A 16235-nucleotide genomic window follows, 5' to 3' on the forward strand; every position below is an offset into this window, starting at 1 on the left:
CTCTAAAACAGGTATAAATAACTATTGTGGTATTTAAATTTTGCATGTAAGGCAGGGGCCTTCGCTAGGTTCTTTTGTGCCCATGTGGTGGCTGTCACTTCTGGAGCCAAGAAGCCTCATCGCTTTGTCAGGATGACCAAAAGAAGGAAGGGCAGATTTGGATTAGGGGAAGCATTCTTATAGCAGTTTAATGGGTTATCAGTTAAGTGATCCAATTGGATGCTAGGATCAGAGTTAATGGGAACTGTCTGACACCTCTCGGAAAATTGTTTTTGGAGTTCATCACCAAGGGAATTGGTGTGCATAAAGGTGGCCTGAGGAGTGGGCAGAGCACAGTATAATAAGAGATTACTTCTGTTAAGTTTTTTTTCTGATATTGGTGGCGGTCACTATTTGAGTTGAGGAATTTAGAAATAAATGGTTTTGCTTTTGGTGTGACAAACAGGCAGAGGTTTACATTAATTCAGAGTCAATGAAGTAACGTGGCTGGTAAGGGCATATGTATTGCACTGCCATTTATTTAACATATTTTCTGTGTAGTACATGTTTCTGGTGTCGATAATGGGATTGTCCATGCTCTGTCTCAGTTTCAGGTTGACAGATTACAGAACCTAGTGCTGTTAGCCAGCCAAAACCCACAGGTGATGCCTCACAGTTTGTGGAACCATGGCTCCTGACAGATTTAGGATTGGTGGAAAATTCTGTTGCCCCAAGGACATTAAGGGTTTACAAGGCTAGTTTTGTTGAGTTTGCAGATTAGCATTAAGGAAGCCTTCTGTATATTTAGTCCATCCCTGAGTTTCAGGTGGTGAATTATGCGGTGTCTTTGGTGCATGTAGATTGGCGTCATCTGCTATATTGAGTCACCTTTAGAGCTGGGCATATAACTGATTTTTTTGGCTTGGCCAGCAAACCGTGGAATTCCACTTTTTTTGTCTGGCAGTATTTTATGCCAGTTTTCGAGGGGTGTGTGTGTGTAGAGGTAGAGTGACAACTCCTCAACTCTTCTTCCTTGCAATATACCTCCGCCCTCCCTTTAAATAAATACCCACAGAGCCCAGTCCGCACAGCACTGGTGAAGAAGAGACTGTGCTCATTAGGCTCTACTTACACACACCCTCTTTCTGTGTTCAAAGCGTTTCTGCCCCTTTTTGTGCTCTTCTGCTCCCCTCAGTCCCACAAAGCAACAGGAGAGAATTCTTGACCTCCAGATAACTGTCCAGTAAGTTATTGATAAATTTAAAATTGTCTATTTTTTTTTTAAATTTCCACAGATGAAATGCTTGCTTCCAGAAAGATGAACTATAAACTAATTCCTATTAGAGAGCCTCCAAATAACAAAGGAAAAACTCTACTCTCTTAAGATGAATCATTTTGTATTAAAAGGAAAGTGTCTGCGAGTATGGATACAAACTCAAAATCCTCTTCATCTCCCCATGCCCTGTCCACCCAAAAAGAAAAGAAAATTCTATTTTGGTTGCAGGCCATCTTCTGTTGCTTAGCAATGAGAGAATAAACAACTGAACTCAGCAGTATTATTCAAGTCTACAGATGGCACATTAAAAAGATCATGAATAGGAGAAAAAGTTCAATATATGTAGAGTTGAGTTTGTGTAATGTGTAATTTGAGATCCTGTTTAGATCTTTCACATATGTTGTTTGTGTTACTGCCATTTTATTAGCTTTGAATAAACAACTGAATTTCTCACCAAGGTAAAGATTTCACTTTTTAATCATTTTGGAGGAAACAAGTCTGGGTCAGATCACCTAATTGAACTATTCTCTAACCTTGAGGTAGAAAATTTAATATTGCATTTCTGAAATCTTTTAAAACTGAAATGTGTTGTTAAAAAGTGACCTACAGTTTTATGTTCCATTCATTGGTATGTGTATATTGATGTTTACTGCCCAAATCCTGGTTCAGTCCACAGGAACTAAGTTGCGTGTATGGTGAAGGGTTATCTTCTCATAAGACCTGGACACACATGGCCAAGCAATGGCTGCTACATCTAGGGATGGGGAAGCGTAGTGTTCCGTGCTATCCCTAGGCAGGGTTATGAGCTATGGATCTGTGTTCTGCACAACTCTCTGGCCACTGTGTAAATCAGTGGGCAGATTACATCAGCTGAAGCAGCTCAAATAAAGCCAAAATGTTAAGAGTTTAGATCCACATCCATTTCCTCAAGGTTGCTGTATTAATAAACTGAAGATGGAAAAAAGCTCAAAATAAAAGAAAATACTACGTACCAGACGTTTCCTGCTTTGCACAGGTGGGAAGTGGGGAGGGCACATACTTCTCCTGATAGTCCTTTATTGACTGCTATGAAGAGTTCCACACTGGAGCTTTCTTAATCTTGAATCTCTCCCATCTGCTGCCTGCCCCTGTGTAAGAGGCAGGAAGCCTTATGTCTGGCTTTCTGTAGGTCACATTCTTATTCCAGGTCATGTGCCATGTGTCTATCACTACCCGTTTTAAAGGGGCCAAGGGCACACTGGAATGTCTACATACACCTCAAAGCCTAGTGCCTTTATACACACATCACACATTATTCCCAGTGATAAAATGTATATACCCTGTCCTTTGAGTCATAGATTTGTGTAGTTTAAGGTCAGAAAGAACGATGAGGTCATCTAGTCTGACCTTCTTTATATCACAGGACATTACATTTCACCCACTTACCACGGTAATTGAGTCCAATACCTTTTGATTGACTTAAGTATAATTTGTGTTTGGCTAAAGCATATCTTTCAGAAAGTCATGCAGGCTTGATTTGAAGACATCAAGGGATACAGAATTGACTCCTTCCGTTGGTAGTTTTTCCCAGTGCTTAATCCCTCTCACTGTGCAGAATTTGGGCTTGATTTGTAATTTTAATTTGTCTGGTGTCTGCTTCCAACCACTTGTTCTTGTTGTGCCCTTCTCTGCTAGATTAAAGAGCCCTTCAGTACCTGGTATTTTCTCCCTATGAAGATATTTATAAACTGTAATCAAGTCACCTCTCATGCTGCTTTTTGAGTTGAACAATTTAATCTCTTTAAATCTCTCAAAAACTAAACCAGTTGAGCCTGTCACTGTAATCCATTTTCTTTAGCCTTCGAATCATTGTTGTGGCCCTTCTCTTTGCCCTCTCCAGTTTTCCAGCATCCTTTTTAAAATACGGAGCCCAGAACTGGATGCAGTATTCCAGTATCAGTCTCACCAGTGGCGTATGCAGAGATAAAATCACTTGCCTGCTCTTACTCACTTCTCTCTTGTTTATACATCTAAGCATCACATTAACCCTTTTTGGCACAGCATCACACTGGAAGCTCATGTCGAGTAACTTATTCATTATGACCCCTAAATACTTTTCAGAGTCGCTGCTTTTCAATGTACAGTCTACCATTCGGAGTATTTGGCCTGCATTCCTGATTCCTAGATATATAAATTTTCATTTGGCTGTATTTTATTTGAATGGGCCCCACTTACCAAGTGATCTAGGTCACGCTGTATGGCTGCCATGTTCTCATCGTTATTTACCACACTTCCAATCTGTGTCAACCACAAATTTTATCAGCAGTAATTTTATATTTACATCCAGATCATTGATGAAAATGTTGAATAGTACCAATCCTGTGGGACTTCACTAGAAACACCTCCATTCAATACTGATTCCCCACTGACAACTACACCTCTACCTCGATATAATGTGATCCTCCGGAGCCAAAAAATCTCACCGCCATATAGATGAGACCATGTTATATTGGGTTTGGTCCAGTACGGTGTACCAGCAAGAGCCGGTACGCTGTGCTGGACTGGACTGGCTTCCCTGCCAGTGATTTAACAGGCCCAGTGCTCCAGCCACTACAGGGATCCCCGGGCCCTTTAAATCACCGCCGGAGCTCTGGCAGCGGGGCTAGGTCGGTGATTTAAAGGGCCCTGGGCGCCACACAAATTCGGATATAACGCACTAAAGCAGCGGGGCTCGGGTGGCTCTTTAAAGTGCTCGGAGCTCCCCTCTGCTTTACTGCGTTATATCTGAATTCGTGTTATATCAGGTCGCGTTCTATCGGGGTAGAGGTGTAATTTTTAAGATCTGTTAGCCAGTTCTTAATTCATTCAGTGTGTGTTCTGTGGATATTGTGTAGTGCCAATTTTTTAATCAGAATATTATGAGGTTAACAGAACATTAACAGAGTTAATCGCGTTAATTAACTGCGATTAATAGACAGCTCAATTAATAAAGAATTAAAAGTAGATGATAGAATGAATGCCAGTAACATGGATTTATGGAAAACAGACTCTGTCAAACTATCTCTTGTTTTGATGAGCTTACAAGTTTGGTTGATAAAGGTAACTATGAAGACGTAATAGATGTAGCCTTTTTGTAAGGTATTATCTTCTGAAAATGTAAACAAACGTATTTGTCTGAGCAATTAACTGAACAAGAAGTAGGACTGAGTGGACTTGTAGGCTCTAAAGTTTTACATTTTTATTTTTGAATGCAGGGTTTTTTTGTACATAATTCTAATTTTGTATGTTCAACTTTCATGATAAAGAGATTGTACTACAGTACTTGTATTAGATTAATTGAAAAAATACTATTTCTTTTTTACAGTGCAAATATTTGTAATAAAAAAAGTGAGCACTGTACACTGTATTCTGTGTTGTAATTGAAATCAATATATTTGAAAATGTAGAAAACATCCAAAAATATTTGAATGAATGCTATTTTATTATTGTTTAACATTGCGATTAATTGCGATTAATTTTTTTAATCACGCATTTACTCATGATTCATTTTTTTAATTGCTTGACAGCCCTAATTGAGTCCCATATCAATTTCTTTATTATCTTGCCCAGGGTCAATGTCAGACTGACAGACTTATAATTGTTAGAAGCTGGTAGCTAAATACTTCAAACATCCTCCTCAGTTACTGTGGACTGGAAAGTATTTCATTATCTTCATCTGATATGAGTACATCATCCTTCTTCTTTCAGATACAAAAATGAAATATTTATTGAATGGTCCTGTTTTTTCAGCATAATTATTATCATTTTTACCATCTCCATCTAGGAATGGGTCTGCACCATTGCTAAGATTTCTGTTGTTGTTATTGTTATTATATGTAAAAAGCTCTCTGTTGTCCCTGGTGCCACCAGCCATGGACTTTTCCCTCATGTCTTTAGCTTCCCTTATCAGTATTCTGCACTTCATATCTTCTGATTTATATCAGTTCCTATTTATTTCTCCCATTTTCCATGTGTTAGGTATTGCTTTTTTATTTCTAATTGCTGCCTTCACTTAACCACTGTATCAGGATGGACCTTTGGCCAAAGTTTTCTTGAATGTGGAATCATGACTGTTTGGCCATCTAATGTCTTCTTAAAAAACTCCTAATTTTCATCACTTTTTTGTCTAAAATTGTGCTCCCAAGCATTTTCACTCATAATTTTTGTTAGCTTTCAGAAATTAACCCCTTTGAAGCACCAAATAAATCTACTACTAGTTGGGACTGCCCACATTTTGCCGATATTTAATGCAATCAGATTATGATCTCTTGTCCCAACGCAACCACCAGCTTCCAGTTTGGTAATTAATTCATCTTTATTCATCATAATTCTATTTTGGGCCTTATTATCCTGTGTTGGGTGCAATGTCTTTTGTGTTAGAAAATTATCATATCATTTTTAGAAACTCTGAGACCTCTAGCATGTGGCTACTAACCTGAAGACTTTCATCACAACACAATTTTATTTTCTACATGTTGCAGACATGTGTTTAAGGAATAACTCATCCTGTTCTCTGATTTGATTCAGTGGTCGGTAACAGGCCTCCAACCATACGCCCTCTTGGGCTTTATTAGTTTGCACCTTGATCTGTATGCGTTAACAATCCTGTGTCTCTGATTTATCAGTAACTCTAAAACAGGTAATGGTGTTAATGTAGAGTGCCCCCGCCTCCTCGCCTCCCCTCCCCCCCCCCCCCCAGCGCACACACCTTTCGTGCTTACTCTGTCCTTCCTGAACAGTTATAATTGCGATTTTAACATTCCAATCATGCAGGTCATCCCACCAAATTTCAGTAATGCCAGATATATCAAATTTCTTCTCATCAGTAAGAATTCCCAGTTCGTCTTGCTTGTTTCCCAGACTCCTATGACTCGTATATAGGTAATTGAAAAATATCTTCTCTTCACAGTCTCATTCACATAGTTAGAAGGGAGAGGATCGATATACTCTTCCTTAGCAGAGGGAAGACCACAGCTGCACATAATAAGTGTAGAGGTTGCACAGAAGTATGGTTGGGCCAGATGGTTGGATTAGGCCAGGGGTGGGCAAACTATGGCCCGCGGGCCAGATCCAGCCTGCAAGCCATTTTAGGATGACCCACGAGCCATACTATGTGACTCGGCCCCGTTTTGGCTGGGGCGCAGGGTTGGGGCTGGACCACGTGGCTTGGCCCCACTCTGGCATTCCAGTCGGGGCTCTGGATCGGGGCCACACCACGCGGCTCTTCCCACGCCCCAGCCCTGATCCCCCTACCGCTCACCAAATCCCTTGATCCCAGCCTGGAGCACCCTACTGCAGCCCCAACCCCTCATCCGCAGTCCCACCCGAGAGCCCACACCCCCAGCCAGATCCTGCCCCCCTCCTGCACTCCTGCCCCAGCCCTGATCCCCCTCCCACCCTCCAAACCCCTCGGTCCCAGCCCAGAGCACCCTCCTACACCCCAAGCTCCTCATCTCCAGCTCCACCCCAGAGCCCTCACCTCCTCTCGCACCCCAACTCCAATTTTCTGAGCATTCATGGCCCTCCAGGCAATTTTATTCCCCGATGTGGCCCTGAGGCCAGAAAGCTTGCCCACCCCTGGATTAGGCACTTCTCCCCATCAGAAAGTTGTATTCAGACAAGTCAAAGATAGCTGCCTCTATGAGCCAGCCTCTCCTTGTGGAAGAAGAGGAAAATGCTCTCTAGAAAAATCCCTGCTCTTGGACACATTCATGCTTTGGTTGCATAAACTAGCTGGGTAGCTGTTTTTGTTTTTGTTTTTTAAAAAGATGGCTAGTGAAAATCTAGAGTGTGGGAAGATCTTTTCCTTTTTTACTTTGACCAGGGTCTGAAAAATCCAGTTTAAAAAATGAATTGGGTTTCAATTGAAACTTAAAATTGAAATTTTAGTCACCACAGCCTGCAAAGTGACGTATAGTCTACCTCTGTTGAGATGCCGTGGCCTGTCTCCTCACTCCTCCGGCTCTGGAAGTAGAAACATCGTTTTTGCAGTGCATCGGGTTTTATATGCATATTGTGGGTAAGGGGGAGCAGGATTGCCCCTCATCTTTGATGGGAATTTTATGGAAAAGTGACGGCTTGACCGTTGAGGTATAGGAATGGGACTTTACAATTCCGATGGCTTAAGTCTAACTTAAAGAGCTAACTCCAAGATACACCTCCTGTTTGTACTTCTTAGTGAATTGTGAACAGAAGTTTTTTATACATTTTCATTTCATTCTGTTTCACTCAGTGATGTCAGACGTGCTTGTAACTACATTGTGGAAAATTATTTCTTAAAACATTTTTTTGTGGGCTTGCATCATAATTATATGCAAACTAATTCATCATAACTGTGCTGTCTCCATACTTTTCTTCTGTACTATATTTTGAGGACTATAAAAGTGAGTTGTGGTGGCTGGTTTTGCTGATAATGAAATTACCCTAAATCATTCTCTTATTAAAGAGCTTAACACTTTATACGGTAAAGAATTTTTGAAGCATGTATAGTACTAAACGGTAAACAGAATTGTATCTAATAATTTGGGATTCCGTTTTAAAAAATAGCTTGCCTTTTCCAAAACATCATAACTGTGCAAATAAGACAAGCTTATCCCACTGATATAGAATTGTATTCTACACATGAGTTGAAGAATGTTAAGTAACTCCTAGCACAAGACTTATTTCCTGTCTGGTAGGAATGATTAAACAGAACTAAAAGAACTAAATTCTTCAGAATCTCTTGGAGAGTTTCTTCAGTTAGTTATCTGTCACCTTGATTTAGCACTGCTTTATAAGTGCACAGATTGGTAGATTAATGGTTGTAGAGAAGTCTGCTACTGTTTCATTTAGTTACATTATACTGTACCCACAGAAACTGTCATTATAGAATGGGCGTATGGAGAAAATAATGGTGCTAGTCTTCTGAAAAAATGCTAACTATAATTACATTATTAGAATTGCATTTTTGAACCTCTCTCATAGGCAGTATTAATGTTCTAAATGGCTTTCAAAAGAAAAAAAAACTGCCTCCAAGCTGAACTGCAGAATAGGAAATACTGTTGTTCATCCTGGTAGTTCTTATTTTAAACAAGTCTTAGCAGTGTCAGCATACTGCTACTGCACTTGAGGCTGACCAAGCAAAGACTTAGGTAAGTGAGTCACTTTCCTCTCGTAAGTAGTCCTATTGACTTCCGTGGGATTGCTCACATGAATAAAGTTAATCATGTGCCTTTGTCTTTGTAGCACTGGGACCCTTCATTTGGTCAATTGTGATTATATTATATGCACCTTGTGTACTGTTTATAAAGGCCTTGATCCCACATTCCTTATGTACCCGAAACTTGAGGCCCAGTTCTATGGATATGTGAACACTTAGGTAACAAGAGGTGCACCTGATATCCCAGTGGTAAAGCAGTGGGGCTGGGAATGGCAGAAAGAAGGATGGAGGGGTGAGAGTAGCCTCCAGGTACAGGAAGCATGTTGGGGGTTTAACAGTGAAGGTAAAATCACTGGAACAATTCACCAAGGCCTCTGGTAGGCTGTCCATTGTTTGAAATCTTTAAACCAAGACTGAATGCCTTTCTAAAAGATATGCTGTAGTTCACACACCCAATTATTGAGCTTTACACAGGGATTACTGGGTCCAACTCTATGGTCTGTGCTATATAAGAGTACTGGTCCTTTCTGGACTTAAATCTATGAATCTATGATCAGTTTGATAATGAACCTGGCTCTGTGGGCTTTTAAAGTTGTTAATGGAAAAGGACCTTGGTATATATAATAAGATCGTCTCCTTGAATGTTATTTTGGTGAGCATCCATGTTCTGACAGCATCTACCTTGTTAGGGACTCCACCATCATACTATAGGTTGGTGTGCGATTGACCGTTACTGGGCTGATCCTCAATCACTTGGAATTTGGTTCCTTTGGACATCCACATGGATCTCTTGGAAAAATGGTCTTTTAAAAATATTTTCATTTTTAATCCCTGTTGACTCTATGTAATAATCTCCTTAGTGCACCCCAGTGTGTAATGATGTAATTCACTTGGCTTTTTAGTATTTTATTTGTTTTTTGTCTGAAGTTCGAAACTGTGTATGCAGCACCTCAACCAACTTGGTAGGATGGAGGAACTTGAGGAATAACATTTTCTGTCAGCGACGAAAGCGCCCTTCACAATAAATGAAGTTTTTCCTGGAAGAACACAAACACTGCCTGCTGGGCAGGGCAGATTGCTCAGCTGAGTTTTGGACTGGAATTTAAAAAATAACTGATCATATTTGGAGTTGATTTTTCCTTGATACTTACTAACACTTGAAATAAAATAATAATAATTAAAACTTAACAACAAAAAGGCAACATTGAAATTGAAATACTTCTCTGAATGTGTGTGCAAGAACATAGAATGAACAGAAGTTTTTATATTTCTTATACTTTCATATAGAAAACAAAAGGTGACTGATATGTTTTTGTTTTTACAGGCCAAAGCCTATCTAAGGATAGCTACTGAAATAGTAAAGAGATTGCCAACTCCTCCAGCATGACATGCTCATCTTGGGTACCTGTGATCAGAACTTAACAGTAAAGTGACTTGATGGTGTAAGCAGTAGTGGAACAAGCAGAAATACATAAGTCTATGGATTATATATTGTGTTTGTAAAAAAATTGTTTTGAAGTTTAGGAAACAAAGTTTGAAAGTATTATTTTTTTTGTCATGACATCATTTGGTTACATTCAAATGGATTGAAGGATTCAGAAGGAAAATGGGTGGTATCTGATATTTATATATGGTCGTCCACTGCTGATTTTTAATATCCTTGAACAACAAGGCCAAAGTGCATCATTCAGCAATGGAATTTCCCTCAGTTTTAACGTGAAGGTTCAACCTGTGGAAACTCCAGTCCCAGAATACAATGTGCCATCTTTGTCCAAGCAGCAAAACTCAAAAGTGGACCATGCCATGTTGAGGATTATAGGCACACAAGTGTAATTTCCCCAATCTGCAATTTCCCCAATTTATGTACATTTTTATTCAGACCTCGGTGCTCTTGTTAAATTGCCAACATGGCCTTAAATTGGGCAAAGCATTAAGGGCTTAATTAGCCAACTGAAAACTATGTAATTACCATATGTTTGTGTACATCTCAACTTAAACCTCAAAAACAATATGATAGATCTGCATATTCTGTAATGATTTTTCCTAATGGTTCAAGAACAAATTTCTTCCCTATTGGATTATATTGGGTTATGAGGTAATTTCCTACTTATGGGATAATGGACTATATGACCTGTAGGCAAATTACTTGCCTGCTTTGTGTTATGTGGAACCCATACAGAAAACTAGATAACAGTACCTTATAAACCACATATCATATCTGAGCTCAATGTGGCATGGGAAATCAATTACAAAAATTAATTAATTTTATGACTGCATATAAGCATGTGTTTCCAAATCAAAGTAACAATGCAGGATCTGAATGTATCCACTAAAGATGTAACTAAAGAAGCAAACTAAGATACGATCCTCAAACTGCAAGACTTCTTTTTGTTTTTTATTGTCTTGTCCTATGATCCTTCTTTTTCTGTTGGTACAATTTCTATGGACGTAAAAAACATGATTCTGTAGCACAGGCTTCCATTTACAATTAGAAGTTTGAATTTATATTCAGACTATTTCACAACATTCAGATATATATCCTTATGAGACTTTTGCCATTGACTTCACTAGGGCCTGGATTCCACCCTGTGTGATACCATTGTTCCTGTCGCTTTTCTCCTCTTGAAATAATATGACGTAAAATAGAATTTGGCATTCTTTGAGCCTAGGAACACTTAAAACATATGCACTGAAAGTCAAATTTAAAACTTTGCTTCAAATTATTAATTGAATCTCAGACTTTAGTGGAGTTTTGTATAATATGAAAAATGATGACTGATTTTTTTTAACTTAGCTTTCATTTATGTACTTGAAAAAAATGCAGAGAAGTAAAATTGCACTTCAGCTGTTTCAGTAGCCATGTTATTTCCAGCTTTTGGATTGTACCTTTATTCAAACATAAGTATCCAATCATTTGCAATTGTCTAGTGAAATATTTTACAAAAATTAAACACTTAATGGTGTGCTTCCTCTTCTCACTTCATTGGTAACTATTTGCCGTGTTGGTTTGGTAAAAAGTTTTGCCTCCATATAGGCATTTCTGATGCACCCACCATAGTAATATTAATTTATCTGCATATGTGTATGTCTGTAAACATTTGTAGGGCTCTCATCAGCATAGTACCGTAGGACATGTTAACTCTCAGTGCAAAGCTCGGATTTCCAAAGTTGTTTTTCAAGTTTAAAAAAGTCTGTCAAGCTTGCCAAATTTAGTATTCATTATCTTCACTCTTGATGTTAGCAAGTTTATGAGTGGCTACTGACATTTCCAGTTCAGGATTAGGACTATCAGAATTCAATTAAAGGGCTGTTTGTTTATCTTTCGTGTTTCTCCACATCTTGGGTTGATGTGAGGGATCAAGTTAGGTTTTTATAATGTCTTTTATTTTATTTTTTTTTCTTAAAATAAAACACTAGATTTTACTCTTTCTAGTCTTGCTGCTATTAAGCTGCCTTTAATACCTTTCGGTTAACTACCAGCATCCCGGGAAAACTTGCAAACATAGTTTCCAAAAGAATATGCAAAATGTTTTTTAATTAAATGCCTTCATGAAAGGATTGCCCTGTGCATATATGTAAATAATGCTCATGGGGCTGCCAGTGGGTGTTGAGCACCCACTATATTTTTTCCGTGGGTGCTCCAGACCTGGAGTGTCCACAGAGCCAGTGCCTATGGTTGAAGGTTAATTGGATTGCTGTAAAATATGGTGAGTTTGCTTTGTAAGATGCTCCATTGGCTCATCATGTGTGATTACCTGCTTTGTGGACAGGTGGTGAATGGGTGCACTTGGTGCAAGGAGCTCATAGCCTTCAAAGACCTATAGAGACTGAGAGTGGCTGGCTCACTACAAAAGCAATTTCCCCCCCTCTCTTGGTATTGACACCTTCTATTGGGTGTGGACCACATCTACTCTCCCTGAATTGGCCTTCAGCATTGGTTCTCCACTTGTAAGGTAACTCCCTTCTCTTCTATTTGTGCCTGTATCTTTAATTTTCACTCCATGCATCTGAAGTAGTGGGTTTTTTACCCACAAAAGCTTATGCCCAAATACATCTGTTAGCCTTTATGGTGCCACCGGACTCTGCCTTGTTTTTATCCTACAGATTAACACGGCCACCCCTCTGATACTTGGTATGAAATGAGGATATTAATATAATAGGCATCACAGAAACTTAGTGAAATGATGAATCAATTGGGACAATGATACCAGGCACAAAATATATCAGAATGACAGACCAGGTCATGCTTATGGGGGAGTGGCACTTTATATGAAAGAAAGCATAGAGTCAAATTTAGTAAAAATCTTCAATGAATTAAACAGTACTGTAGACTCTCTGCATAGAAATTGCATGCTTGAATAATAAGAATAAAGCAATAGGAATATAGTACCGACCACCTGATCAGGGTGGTAATGGTGACTGTGAAATGCTTAGGCAGACTAAGGAGGCTTTAAAAATAGAAAACACTATAATAATGGAGGATTTCAGCTATCCCCATATTGACTAGATACATGTCGCTTCAGGGTAGGATGCAGAGATAAAATTTCTAAACACCATTAATGGCTGCTTCTTGGAGCAGCTAGTTCTGGAACCCACAAGAGGAGAGGCAATCCTTGATTTAGTCCTAACTGGAGCACGGGATCTGGTCCGAGAGGTGAATAGAGCTGAACCACCCAGTAATAAGTGACTTCAATATAATTAAATGTAACATCTTTGTGGTGGGGAAAATACCAAAGGAACCCACCATGGCAGCATTTCACTTCAGAAAGGGAAACTACACGAAAATGAGGAAGCTGGTTAGATGGAAATGTCACAAGAGTGAAATGTCTGCAAGCTGCATGGAAACTTTTTAAAAACACCATTTTAATGTTCTTATGTATGTTATGTTTTAGTGTGCATATTTTAATAATTACCTGTTAAATACTGCCAAATAAAAGTATTTCAAAAATGACAGCACAGTAGTTAGCAACAGACTGAAACATGTTTCTGGATCAGGATAGATCTGAAAGCAGAAATAAAATTTAGAATTACTTCAAAAACTTGACCCACCTAACTTTTTACTAGATCAGTATCTGGTGTTCCTGGGAATTAATTGAACAAAGCCATCAGGTTCCTTCACTAATTGGTGCATCTAAGGCTTTATTTCCTTTTGTAACAGATTTGAAGAGAGATATAAAATCAACCTTTAAATGGAAAAAAGGGTCTAGTTCAAGATACACTTGACAGAAACTTATGCACTGTAAGAAAAGTACATATAAATTTTCGGTGAGAAGTTTATTTAAATGTTTAGAAAATTGGAATAAATACTTCTTTATTTCCTTAAGTGTGTGAGTGTGTGAGTGTATACACACGAACATATATATACACACACACATATATATATATATCAAAAAAATATATAAAACACTTCTACAGCACTTCAAACAATCTTTGAAAAACAAAGCTTTTAAAACAATCATTAGCAGTTGATTGACATTTTTCAACTGCTTTTATGATTTTTTCTCAAAGGTTTTGTACCTTTGTCAAGATCTTCTGATAGTTTGTTTCCTTTATGCAGCCACGTTCATGGTGCTACATTTACCTTGCATCCATTGAAGTTAATGGGAAAGCTCCCATTGATTATCCTTCTGACCATCCTTCTGACCAAGTAGGGCAAGATTCTCACTGGAACCACTCAGTATTTCTCAATAAGCACTAAGGTACAATATGGGGTCTGTGATTTAGTGTCAGAATTAATTAATAATGAACTGGGTTTTTATTATTAACAATATTTTAATAATTTAGCAGTACCTACAGGCCATTGCCCCATTCTACTAGATCAGTGCTTTTCAACCTTTTTTCATTTGCAGACCCCTAAAAAATTTCGAATGGAGGTGTGGATCCCTTTGGAAATCTTAGGCATAGTCCGAAACCCCCAGGGATCCACAGACTACAGGTTGAAAACCACCGTTTTGTGGTAACAACAACCTTTCGCAGACCCCGTAAACAGTTTGTTGGCCCCCAACTGTCTGGAGACCACAGGCTGAAAATCACTGTGCTATGCACTGTATAGCATACAACAAAGAAACAATCCCTGCCAACTTTACAATCCAAGTATCAGACTATATTTTCTGAATTCAGTTTTACATCTTAAGACATATCAGAGAAAAACAAATACCATTTTTTGTACCCAAAGAGATTTACTTTTCCATTATCTTCACATATACAGTGGGGGTTTTCTGCTCTCTTTTCAGCAGGTAGAGGGCAGATGCAGCTTACCTTTCCTTATGTATCTATTACCCTCAGTATCTCTCTTTATATGAGTACTGAACCAAGTATTCACAAATAAAATCTCTTTTGGAGTACGTGAGTCTTGAGAATAAGCTTGGGGGGTTGAGCATCTGTTGTCCTTTAACATCGTTTAGAAGGCTCACAGACCCTTTTCACTCAGACCACTGGGATTTTCTAATACTTGTGTTATTTCCTGTGGACCAAACATTGTTTCATTTTTCCTGGAAGGGCAGGGGGACCCAAACCCTGTGAATGTTTTCTGTGACTACACAGGGTTTAGTTTAAGAATAAAAACCTAAGGTCACTTTTTCTGTAAAACATTTAATAGATTCTTTTAGTATGTGAGGGATTTTTCTTTCCTTTTTTTTTTTTTTCTTCCCTGCAAGGGGAAATGTTTTTTTCAGACTAATGTTGGAGAAAATGTGATGATGTAATTTTAAGTCCACTTTAGGTGTATATTTGAGAAGACTAAATGGTTGGCAAAAGTAATATTTTTAAACTTATTGTGTCCTAAGATTGGTAGATAGATCTGTGCTTCTAGTAGAATGTTATCGATTTTTTTTTTAGATCCTATTTAAAAAGACTGAGTTAAAACAAACTCAAAGAGCCTAACCATTTCATTGTTCCACAGAGTTGTGCATTTCTGTGTGAGAGTTGATTGGGGAAAGGGAAGACAGGCTATGATGAGTTTATATGTAATTTTGTCTACTGAATCAGGCGGTTCCTGTGTTTCTTTCTGGAGGACAATATTCCGTGTCAGCTTTTGTCTCGGATTCGTGATGCTGCCAATTAATTACATTTTAGATTGAAGCAGTCAGAATTCAGCTTTACACTGACCCCTTCCTGTTGGTGAATAATTGGATCTAGTAGCTATTTTAAAGAGTTACTTTTTGAAACAAGTGTTTAAAAGGCTGGGAAAATGTGCCTCATAAGCAGCTAAGCTTTGAAACCTTAGTATAAGAAACCCACTTCTTTGTGAATGCAAGCACTATTGTAATACCTTAATATCCTCAGCTTTTAGAAATCCTGTGACTATGTGGTGTTTGCACATTTTACAAATGCCCCTTCAGTTTTGAATTCATTTATCCACAGTGTAAATAAACCCCTTATTCTAACAGGGTTTTCTATGCCTATGGTTAACTAAACTAGAAAGTTATTCCTTGAAGAAAAAGTGATAGAATTGTTTGAAGCAGAATTGTTTACACAGGAAATTGTAATCCCAGTCTCTATGAATGTTGTTGCCTTTATATCCTGATGGGAAATGGAAACCTTATTAATATGAAATGAAAGGTATTAATAAAATACCTTTTAATTAACAGGTGTGTTATCTAATGAAGATTGTCATCATTACAAACTTCCAGAATAGTTTATTTCATTTAAAATATTCTTGAGTTTCCATTTTCCAAACAACATTTTTCACAAAACAAGGATTATAATAAAGACATGGGGCCAAATTCTCTGCTGGTGCAATGGATGCGTCTCAATTAACGTCAGTGGAATTTTTCCTACTTAGACCAGCATAGAATTTGATCCGTACAATTTATATACAGTATA

General features: G+C 38.4%; 1 protein-coding gene across 1 annotated transcript in view; it reads left to right on the plus strand.

Annotated features, from left to right (window-relative positions):
• NUBPL (NUBP iron-sulfur cluster assembly factor, mitochondrial) overlaps nucleotides 1-13734 on the plus strand; it is a 190958-nt gene extending 177224 nt beyond the window's left edge. Inside the window, exon 11 of the mRNA XM_032773081.2 lies at nucleotides 9736-13734. Within this exon, the coding sequence (XP_032628972.1) occupies nucleotides 9736-9798 (63 nt within the window). The 3' untranslated portion in view covers nucleotides 9799-13734. The remainder of the gene's footprint in view (nucleotides 1-9735) is intronic.
• The last annotated feature ends 2501 nt before the right edge of the window (nucleotides 13735-16235 follow it).

The sequence above is a fragment of the Chelonoidis abingdonii genome, chromosome 4 (assembly GCF_003597395.2).
Source record: "Chelonoidis abingdonii isolate Lonesome George chromosome 4, CheloAbing_2.0, whole genome shotgun sequence".
NCBI lineage: Eukaryota > Metazoa > Chordata > Testudines > Testudinidae > Chelonoidis > Chelonoidis abingdonii.